General features: G+C 40.7%; 1 protein-coding gene across 3 annotated transcripts in view; it reads right to left on the reverse strand.

Moving 5' to 3' along the window:
• Window positions 1-2,953, reverse strand: part of cadm2b (cell adhesion molecule 2b) — a 146,068-nt gene extending 143,115 nt beyond the window's left edge. Inside the window, exon 1 of one of the 3 annotated variants that reach the window (XM_035944755.2) lies at window positions 2,603-2,953. In XM_035944755.2, the coding sequence (XP_035800648.1) occupies window positions 2,603-2,663 (61 nt within the window). In that variant the 5' untranslated portion in view covers window positions 2,664-2,953. The remainder of the gene's footprint in view (window positions 1-2,602) is intronic. The other 2 variants (XM_023262914.3, XM_023262915.3) reach the window with 2 other exon arrangements.
• Between the last annotated feature and the right edge of the window lie 9,014 nt (window positions 2,954-11,967).

The raw sequence follows: 11,967 nt of genomic DNA on the forward strand, positions 1-11,967 counted from the left end.
TGTTAAAGTATTTAGTGATGGGCTCTGAAGGAGGAAAAGCATCATTTGGACCCCAACTGTTGTAATCACAATATAAGAAAAGTGAATACGCTGTCCTTTAAAAAGTGTAAAAAGTGTCATGTAATTAGTTGTGAAAAGAAATAAACTATGATGTCAACTGCATAATCATGCAATAATGAAATATTCCAATTAGGATTTTTGGCATTATACAGAAATTTTAAATCAATAATTTGCATCTGACATTTAAATTTAAAGTTTGAGATGGAGCATCCAGGCAGGTCCAAACCAACTATGCCAGTGGTTTTCTATATAGCCATAATTCACATCGGATCATTTCCAAGCATTTCCAAAAGGATAAAATAGGTGTTTAGATTGAGTTCCTACTTTTCAAGCAACCTACTGTTTCACTCATTTAAGTACAAATTTACATTTTTTTTCAGCAGGAACTTGAAACTTAAGAAAGCTTAAGAAAGAAAACCTGGGACTCTTACTCATGAGTCAACTAATTTGTTCTTGTTTTGTAATGTTTCAAAATGTCTTCTGTTTGACTGTGTACAACGTGTGCTGCCAACAACCTTTAGAGAAGATGCTATAGAATTCATTTCACGTCCTTTTACCATGATGTTTTCTTTCAGTTGAATAGATTTCAACATAGCTTATGAATGCTGTGCTTTTTGGAGGCCAACTCTCAAATCCCAGATACCAGAGGATCCTTGAAGGCATCGTGAAGGGAAGGTTTCCATAATGGCTGCTGGTTTCACATGCAGTAGCAAGTAACGATAAAACAAAAAAAAAGGTTCATTTTCATACTACATTGACTTGAACTGATGGCAATGGCTGCCCAGACAGTAAAAAAAAAAAAAATCATCTGAAGGTTTATTTTTGCAAAACCACCATAAATTAGCAGTTAGTAACACTACACAGATTGAAGTTAATGAACTACAAAACATGCAAAATCACACATGGCCATTTAACTCCAATCACAATCCTCTCCAAAGGGGGGATGTCTTGAGGGAACATAGCGGGAGGCAGATGTGGCTGGAATGTGTCATCAGACCACAGCTGTATATACCACATCATGGCACCACGAGTTGGAGGAAAGCTCAGTGAGATGAAGCAAACATGTGGAGGGGAAACTCACTGAAGGGAGAAAAAAACAGCGAGAATGCCAAAGGCAACATGCATCAATGCGAAATGAATACATATTTTGTAATCTAAAGAGAAATTTACAAGCCGGTCTCAGGAGATTTATTCAATCACCACTGCTTACCATCTTAGTGAATGTGAGTACAGGCCGTGTGTTTTTTTTTTTTTTCAACACATACCAACACTTGGGCTAAAAATATTTGACACTCCAGATACTGAAAACTCGTTTGAGGGCTGATTTTTAATGCCATGATGCAATGTGGAAATTTCATGAGTTGAGTCAGAGATATTCATGATATGATGGTCTGTGCTGGTTCTGGGACTGGGATCATTGATAGGCCTCAATAAAAACAGTTGACATTGACACTGAATCAGTAGAATTCTGGGTAACTCCAGTTTTATGGACATGATCCCTCTGATCATAAGTCATTATTGCTGTTAATGAACTGAACAAGCACTGACAATGTCTTCAATGACAAGTTGGGACAGTATTTCATTAAACTGGGCTGTCACTGCTTTGATCTGGTAGTTTCTCATATGAAGCCCTTTGACAGCGTCCTCTCCCCTTCCGGTAGGCGTTCTGCGCACTGGTCGCCTATAGGGCGGTGGCTGCGCAAGCATGTCCAAGAGCGGGACGGTCTGTGGGGAGTTGGGGACTTGTCATGAGGAGACACCGACGCCTCGCTGCAGAGAAACATCACACAGCCTCACCTGCGTCCCCTCAGCTGGCCAACTTTGAATGAGCGACTGCACGGCTTGCAGAGTGCGTAATGCATTTTGGAGAATCCACACACACACATACGCACAAACACAGAAGCACAAACGCAGACACTATTGTGCCTACACTTAACACGGTGCGCACACCGGCTGAGCTGGAGACAAAAGCTCAACTCAAATGCAGCCTTCTCGTCACCTCACTGGTGCAAAAAGGACGTTTGGAATCACTTAAACCGCTCAGCAATGATTCGCTGAAAGACACAGGACTCCGCATCCAAGACGCACAGCCAGCAGTAACCTTTGGCGCCTCGGTGTCAGCTTCAGGGGACAGAGAATAACTGGATGAGCAGAGAAACCGCACATCCACCCGCAGCCTGATGTTTCCCTTAACTGACGCTATTATTTAGTATCATCTGTCACTTCATCTCAAAGCGGGGGCAACATCCAAGTTGTCCCCGACACAGAAACTTGTGCAGCCGCATTCTGCTTTGCATTGCGCTGCACAATTCAACTTCCAGGCATTCCAGCACACCGGGCTCTGACAGCAGACAACGACAGCCGTCCTGCAGCCCCAAAACTGCTGCGCAAACACACATCGCTTTAAAGGAAAATCGCCGCTTTCTGCACCGAACACTTGCGCTCACGTGCGACATGATCACATTCTGATGTTTCCACTCCACGCAGCTCCCCGCCACCTCCCCGCACACCACGCCCGTCTATACAGCAACATCCAGCTCACCTTTAAAGACGTTTGCACAGAGGCTGTAAAGGATGAAGATCAAGTGCTGCTTGACAATCATATTCTTCTCTCTTTTTTTCTCTCCTTTCACAATTTTCACGGCAACACTCCACTCGACTCTTGTCTGTTTTTTCTCTCTTTAGCTCTCCTCTTGTCAAGATGGACTTATCCAGGTGGACGGTGCAGTTTTCTGACTGAGCGGAGTTACATGGATGAACTCTGTGCCTCTTTTTCTTTTTGTCAGTGGAGTCCCTGTTGTATTTTTTCGCAGATCAGGGGGCAGTGATCACTGTGGTGAAGCAGGACGGCAGAGATGCTCGTCGGCAAAGTGCAGCTCCTGCCTCCCTTTATTGCCTTTCTCTTTGACTCGCTGCAGAGAGCAAGAGTCCCGCCCACGCTTTTTGACTAATGAAGACGATTCACCAATGGAGAACACCTAGAAATAGTTCTGATCTCTGGTAAACTGTCAAAACAGTTGCACCTTGGAACAGTTGCCTTCTTACATCAGTAATCCTGTGATCACATTTTGTGATTTTGCAAATGTCAGATCATAACAATAAACCCCTTTTAATGCAGGAATGTGTTCTTAGTATATCACAAAAATATACAACCATAAGCTGCCACCACAGATCCAGTATTTCTCCAAAGCTCAGTCCTGATGATGATCCCTACTCAATGTGTGAGCTGCAGCTACAAGAGTGTAAAAATCACCATGCCAGTGATTTAATGTATTAGAATAAGCCCACAGCCAGCAGAGTTAATTTAACATTTTTAGACAGTTCTAAACAGCTACCCCTGAGCCACGGCAGCTTTATGAGCAGGGAAACAAGCCTGCAGTCAACACTAGACAGCTCAAAATAACTGCCACTGCAAAATCGACTCATATTATCACTTGGGAATTTTATTTATTTTTTTATTTATTTATTTTGCATTGTGCATTGAGTGTGTTTCTGGGAAATATTATGAAAAGGACAGCATGTAGAAGGGTCTGTAACAAAAAAGCAAAAGACCTGCCCCACGTCGTGCGAGAAGGCGGCTGCTTTTCCCAGAGGTTGTGACCTGATGTCTGGGTGCGTGTCGGGAATCGGTGCACAGACGCAGGGGAGGTTAATGGGCTCCTGGATATCCTTCTTCCTTCAAAGGTTTCCTATGAGTGGTGCAGAGAAGCGAGTGTGACCATCCCTAAAGACAGAGGTGGGGGGAAATGGCAGCTCCAGCCAGGGATCGTTTTCTAAGCCGATCGCTGGGATTTTACACATGGTTTAACATGCTGCTGGGCGAATTTGGTTCAATTTTGCACTGTGGCCTTCCACGCCACTCCCACTTCAAATCAAATTGCTGACCTGGCCATACCACCTGAGAAAAGCTGCGGTGCTGAAAATACAGTGCCAGCTTTTGAGTCTTTTCTGTCAGTGGAGATAAATGGAAATGACACATAAAGGTCCAAAATTCATTATCCAAACAAGTAATCAGTGGGATCACTAATTTTCATTGTCAAACAAGAAATTAACCTGGTGTTTTTTAAAGCATGGTTCTAATCAGTTTCAGCTTTTAATTCCAATAGGTCGAATGGGAACATTTTGCTAAGATGTGCCTCTCGTTCAGTTTTGTGTGCTGATGCTGCATTTTAGCCTTTTAACTTGGAAACATGTCTGATCCCTGTGGTACCATTGATGCCTTTCTGAACTGTAAACCTTGAAGGACTGAGTGCTCTTGTGTGACATACATTATCTATACAACTCACTTATGATTCAGAGCAGAACTATACAAAGCCAATTACCATGAGGATGGTGGTAAAGAATCAATCCCATGTGTCCTGAAGGTCAATTCCTCGTCATTTCATTAGATCTTCGAGAGAAGAATTCTACTCATGCACCTTTTAAACAGCGAGAATTTATTGACTATGTGGGTTCAGCAGAAAAGCACGGGGTGCTGACACATCTGTAATGCAGAGGAGCATGTTCCTCTTTGCGTTCATCTCTGGGGTATTATAATGCATACACTGGGTACTTTGTATTATTTTAAATGCCCAGTTGTGTATACTGTCAGATTTAACAAGGTCACTGGCTATACTCTTGGAAATCCCAACTACTTGTTATGAGACAATGCAATTTAAAAAGGCTTCATTCAAGTTCAAGCATGCAAAGTCCACAAGAGAAATAAAAACAAAAGGAAAGACAAAAAGTTTAGACAAAGATGAATTACATTAATATGCATTAACCTGTCACTGATAGCGTTTAATCCTCCTCGCCGATCGGAAAACAACTAATCCAGACACACTCTGTGCACAAAGGACATGAAAGCAGTCGTGGAGACTGAATGCTTTATGTAAATGGTTCATTCTGGGTGAAGTGCTGAACTCGGGATCAGGACATGGACTGTGTCAGTCTTTTTGTCATTCAAGCAATAGATAGTGCACCAGTCTACAAAATCCAGATAAAAGATGAAAAGTTTTAGATATAATTTTGAATATAACATTTCATAATCCAGTGTGTCAGACAAATATACGTTATTTTTTTCTATCGGTGCTCAACTGGGAAATAACAGCTGCTCTCTCAAGCTTTGTATAGCTTGAAATTAAACAGCATGCTACGAGAGCTTTATGTTCTTTGTGCCTTTTTCTTATCGCTCTAAGAATATTTGCTGTTGATGGCTGCTGGGAATAATATCCCATATGTTTATTGCCTTATTGATGGGATAGTGAAATCAGCTACATTTATAATGGCTTTCCTACAAGAGGCAAACAACATGCAAGTCAGCACTCTATTAAAAATGTCATTATATGTGCTAGAATTAGAAGTAATTACTCGAATGTCTTGTCTGGGGATACCATGATTGTTATACAGTTCACATTAACATAAAAGTATAACCGTGGATTTGCCTGATCTGATATCAAACCTAAAAATGCAAAAAGCTAAAGGCAGGAGGAGTGATAATTAAATTAAAAGAAATTCAGCTTTGTGTACCTACAGATATACAGACAAATCTAATCTTTTTTTAATAATCTAGACCTTAAATAGTCAATGCAGCTTCATCAGCCATGTAATCATTGGCACTTCCACTACAGTTTTCTGTAATAGATGATATAAATTCCCCTGGGTGAATTATGATTTTGAAAAACGCTTAATGTGGTTTGCCTGTTGGTCATTATTAAACTTTCTAGTGATATTAATTAGTGTGACAGAACTTGGAGCAACACAGTACAACATCATCACAGGCCACCAGTATCCAGAATGAACAGAATTGCATCAGTGTCTCTCCTTAACAAAAAGGTAGCATTTCAAGCTTAATTTATCCTGAAGGCTATGGTTCTTTGACGTATGTGAATTCAATGCTACATGTGAGTCACTCAATACTGTTTGCTAAGCACCCTTAAACAAGATTGGTCAGTTATTTTTGTAAATGCTATCCTGCAGTCGGTTTCATCCTCAAAGGTTTTGGATTTTTTTTTTCCCGAGAATGTCCCACTCTGCTCTTTTTCATCATTGAATATAGGTTAAATCTCCTGGCAGTCTATGGGCCACTGGCAGTTGCAGGCTGTAAAATATATTGGATTTAAATATTGTTTTTACTCGGGCAAACATTTTATAATTCTAGACTAGATTTAGGCATCTGTGATATCACAAAATACCTCAGAAGATGCTCTCCATTTCTGGATACCAGATAAAAATAACGGTTTATTTTTTTTCCCTAAGGTTTGCGTAGGATGATAGAATCACAAATAACACAGGGAGTGCAAATGGCTATTGGATTTGATTGCATTACATTGTAGGTGTTTCTCTATTTTGGTGCAGTACAAGGAAGTGATTTTGAGGTATTACACAAATGTAGCCTTATATCTCGTAATATAATTTGTTGTTTGACCTCAACCCTGCTTACCTGTGCAATAGATTTCCAGCGGAAATGTGAGTCAGCTCAGTATATGCAATACAGGCCACTGTGAGTCAAGATCAGAGCCAAAATAGGCCAAAATATACAGTATTTTTGCAGAATATCCCTGGAATACATACTGACATAAAAGCACCAGTTCTGTGTGTTACTCTGAAAAGTTATCCAGGTAACTTAGTGAGCTGAAACAGGCCTCAGGACAACCGTATTCTACATTCAAACTATCTAACCTCAGGTTCATTCTGCCCCAGCTGAACATATAACTCCACAAATTCCAATCTAAAACCTTGAACAGGATTTTAATATGTAATGAAAGCTGAGATTTTTCTTAGAACACACAAAAGTATAAACATGTTATTCCCTAAAAGCCCTATTATCCAACATGCCCGCAAATTTCAGATAAACCAAACATACACTATATTGCCAAAAGTATTCGCTCACCCATCCAAATAATCAGAATCAGGTGTTCCAATCACTTCCATGGCCACAGGTGTATAAAATCTAGCACCTAGGCATGCAGACTGCTTTTACAAACATTTGTGAAAGAATGGGTCGCTCTCAGGAGCTCAGTGAATTCCAGTGTGGAACTGTGATAGGATGCCACCTGTGCAACAAATCCAGTCGTGACATTTCCTCACTCCTAAATATTCCACAGTCAACTGTCAGATGTATTATAAGAAAGTGGAAGTGTGTGGGAACAACAGCAACTCAGCCACCAAGTGGTAGGCCACGTAAACTGATGGAGCGGGGTCAGTGGATGCTGAGGCGTATAGTGCCAAGAGGTCACCAACTTTCTGCAGAGTCAATCACTACAGACCTTCAAACTTCATGTGGCCTTCAGATTAGCTCAAGAACAGTGCTTCAGCAGAGAGCTTCATGGAATGAGTTTCCATGGCCGAGCAGCTGCATCCAAGCCATACATCACCAAGTGCAATGCAAAGCGTCGGATGCAGTGGTGTAAAGCACGCTGCCACTGGACTCTAGAGCAGTGGAGACGCCTTCTCTGGAGTGACCAATCACGCTTCTCCATCTGTCAATCTGATGGACGAGTCTGGGTTTGGTGGTTGCCAGGAGAACGATACTTGTCGGACTGCATTGTGCCAAGTGTAAAGTTTGGTGGAGGGGGGATTATGGTGTGGGGTTGTTTTTCAGGAGCTGGGCTTGGCCCCTTAGTTCCAGTGAAAGGAACTCTGAATGCTTCAGCAGACCAAGGCATTTTGGACAATTCCATGCTCCCACCTTTGTGGGAACAGTTTGGAGCTGGCCCCTTCCTCTTCCAACATGACTGTGCACCAGTGCACAAAGCAAGGTCCATAAAGACATGGATGACAGAGTCTGGTGTGGATGAACTTGACTGGCCTGCACAGAGTCCTGACCTCAACCCGATAGAACACCTTTGGGATGAATTAGAGCGGAGACTGAGAGCCAGGCCTTCTGGTCCAACATCAGTGTGTGACCTCACAAATGTGCTTCTGGAAGAATGGTTAAAAATTCCCATAAACACACTCCTAAACCTTGTGGACAGCCTTCCCAGAAGAGTTGAAGCTGTTATAGCTGCAAAGGGTGGACCAACATCATATTGAACCCTATGGATTAGGAATGGGATGTCACTTACGTTCATATGTGAGTCAAAGCAGGTGAGTGAATACTTTTGGCAATATAGTGTATATTACACTGTTTTTACAGTGAGAATACTTCAGTTAAATATTTCAGCAGAGTTCAGTGTACAAGTGCATACAAAGATCCCCAGCACAACATCACTATACAGTGTAGTATTACTTACATCACAAAATGACTGGGCAGAACCTCAGCCCAAATCATTAATTGCAAATGAAATGTTAAATAAACATGGTGACACAACGGACCCCCATCTTATTTTCTGCTGAAACTTCTACTGAGAGATGAGTCATCTTTGGGCTTGCAGAGGGTCGTGGTAATTACTGTATCATCACTGCACATCTCCAAGACTGTGGAGCTGTTGTAATTGAATCAATACTGGCCTTTTGTCTTAACTATACAATCCAAGGATCTTTTCAAGGGCACACGGTGGCCCTGTGGGACCAGTGCAGAGGCATATTCAAGCAGACGCTCTCCTCTCCGTCTCTCCATCCATACCGATACAAACAAAACCTAGTGCCCTATGCAGAGTGAAGTGGTTTGTGTTAGGGCTCACGTCCACGATAGCCCACGGCAGCTGGTGTTCTCACAGACCACTGCATGGAAAATGGGCTGATTTTAGGATTTAGCTGCCCGTGGTGGATTTCTCACTCTGTGCTTATTGGGGCCAGAATCACTTTGTTATGGACTTGCGCAAGATTAACACCAAGGTTTCAAGTCCCCAGTTTCAGTTTTGTTAACATGCTGGTCAGTGCTACTATGGTTTGCCATAATTATACTGCTCTGACAAAAGCAGCATCATTAGCAAACAGCTGTTTAATATATTTGCATTTAAAGTGAAGACGCAAGCTCAGATACATCTGTTGTTATGATAGCTACGATGCCTGGGAGAAAATAACATGTCTCTTAAAACGTCAATGTCACTGCAACATATACATCAAAGTAGGTCAACATTCAGCAGCTATAACATAAACCTAAACGACGCTAGTATGATGATTAAATCTGTCAAATATGTTGATGTATTACATCTGAATATATGAAGCCTAAACAGCCCCATCAATCACAAAGCAAAAGAAAAAGCACCACATCTGGTGTCTATCAGCATTTATTCATCATACAATCAGTGAGAAACAATGAGGAGCAAGTTTTAGAGGCATCGCACGACTTCTTTAGAAGTCTCACACATTACCAAAAGTTTTGATACTTGGATAGCTGTGTTATACACAGAATTATGATGCCAGTGTCTCATAGCTCATCAGCACTCTCGGCACCTCCTTTGCTTATCTTTGCATAACTACACATCCTGGTCATGTTTCCTTTCTCCTCCTGACCATCTGTTCCCTGCTGCCAATCTTCTGAACGTGCCAGCTTCTGCCGCTACATCCTCTCCCTACTGAGTAAATCTTAGTATTGATACCATATTCTCCCTCTGCACTTCTCTCTCAGTTTCTGTCATCACTTTCTCTTTCACACACAAAAGTAGGAAGAAATGACAAACCTGCAAAACAGTCTTGATAAGTGTGTGAATATTTGTGGCGCACGTCTCGTATTGTAAAATCTTTGGTCATAGCTATGGATTCAAATTAGTTTGAACTTGTTATTATTAGACCTAGTGATCATTATAAAAAACTACAGTTTGCATTTAAAGATATAAAAGAAACAAACCAAGGTATTTTATCACTTTAATGAGTGAGCTGTCATGGCTTATACTTTTTTTTGGCTGTGATTTAGCAGAAAATCCTCTAAAAGACAAATCTGCAACAAAGAATGAAAAGGTTCAGCACCTTCCTTTTATTTATTTGTTTTTAGCCTACTATTGAGCAATCTAATACAGGAGAAAGAAAATATTTTTTAAAAGCTGCTTCTTGGGAAGTTTTTATTTTTTTAGCTAAATCCCACCATAACTCAAAGCCCTTATGTTTCTCATAACTGTGCTGCCAGCAATTGTCAAGTCCTCATGTGTCACCTCAACATCAGCTAAGATCAGATTTCTCTCTCTGCAAGTCAAGTATTCATCCTCAGTCAAATTTGTATGTGCAAAGACGATTGTCTGTTGTCTACTTTAAACCGCAACCTTATTTTCTCCCGCAGTACAACACTGTAGTTGTTCCATGACAGGTCTTTACACTCACCACATCCTCCTGGAGCTGGTGGCTGGCGTCCACTCTAGTGTATTAAGAACTCCACTGCTTACCTCAGGCTTTTAAAGGAATGACTAATACACTCTTTGCAAACCATTGAAAGACGGCTGTAAAGCATCTCGACCTAAGCAGAGTGATGCGTGCGGGTGCAGTAATACACTAGGATCAACACATTTCACAGAGGTCTGCTAATTTTTCTCACGCCGATCAGTAGTGTTTGCAAATTATAGTGTTTGGAGAAGCTTTTCTAAATGTAAGCAGTGGATGTATAGTTGTTACTACCAAGGAAAAAAAAAAACTTTCTTAAGTTTTGTTTTTGAGAAAAAAAGTGGAATTCCAGCGGTGCATTATGCATAACTAATGCATAATTCATACGTAAATGAAAATTTCATCAAGGAAACATCATGACTGAGGTACACGCAATTAGAAGCTTTGCTCACATCAAAGTAAAATAAACTGATATAAATAAGTGATGGTATGTAAGGAAATGCATTCAGGCTAATAGATGCTCCATGAGAATCCAGAGTTGTATAATGATGTTTTTGGTCAAGCAAACTACCCCACTGACAGTTTAATACACTATGTAACAGCCTGCTGATGTTTGATTTTTTCACTCTTGTCCAGAATTTTAAAGTGGTTTAGCTTTTTTTAAACTTTGAGTTATGTTGCTCAAATAGCTTGTCAGACCACAACAGGAATATTAGAGTTTGTTGTTGTGCTGTATGCCAGATTCAGGAGGCAGCAATGCCAGCGGTTGGAGGAAAAGGTGGTGTTCTGCCAGGCTCAAACCTCATCAAGAATCACCAAGTGACAGCAATGACCTACACTTCAAATTCAAGTTCATCTTCTAGTTTCATGTCCCCTGTACAGACATTAACCTTTATTATATTTTGCTACCGAATATATTACATACACTAAAAATGTAATATTTTACAGTACAGCTGTATAATATTGCTGCTCAATTACTTTGGTCCAATCAATACAACCTTTTCTGAACACCTCTTTCACTGATCCATTTGCAATTTCACTTCTTTCACTTTCACAAAGACATCTGGTTTGGAGGTGAATTAGCCTTTTCAGCTAATGGCTAATTCACCTCTAGAGTCTATTAGTGGGGTGCACTACCTGCTGTTTCTCAAACTGTGCTGCTAATTTTAGATGACTCTCTAGTCGCTGTACATGTAAAACAAGGTGAACCACAAAAACAAAAGCATACTTAGCATAAAGACTGGATATCAGAGCACCACAGTGACAATGGAGGGATTTTTAATGTCACACATTGTCTAGATTTTCCAATTTGTAATTTTCATGCAGTTAATTTTTTTCACATTGAAGCACCAGAAAACAAAACTATCCTTGCAGATAATAATAATTTCCCCTGGGTATTACCAACCCCTAACACTGAAAGACAAAAAAGAAAAAAAAACTTGATTAGTTCTCCTGTGATTTTGTGCTGCTCAGATATATCTCATTTACTTGATGAATATTCCAAAACCATTGCTATAAAACTTTTGATTCCAGCAGTTTCATTTGACACATCTCATGTGCTCTTTTTGCCGGTAGATTTTTGATTGATTTCTCCAAATGAAATGTCAACATGTCATGGATCAAACCAATTTCTCTATGTTGCTATTGTTGCCTGGAAAATTGGGAAGGAATTCACCTGACAAAAAAGAATGTATTTTTGCACAGGGGTGAGGCAATACATCAAAATGCTGC

Source organism: Amphiprion ocellaris, chromosome 7 (genome assembly GCF_022539595.1).
Source record: "Amphiprion ocellaris isolate individual 3 ecotype Okinawa chromosome 7, ASM2253959v1, whole genome shotgun sequence".
NCBI classification, from domain to species: Eukaryota; Metazoa; Chordata; class Actinopteri; family Pomacentridae; genus Amphiprion; species Amphiprion ocellaris.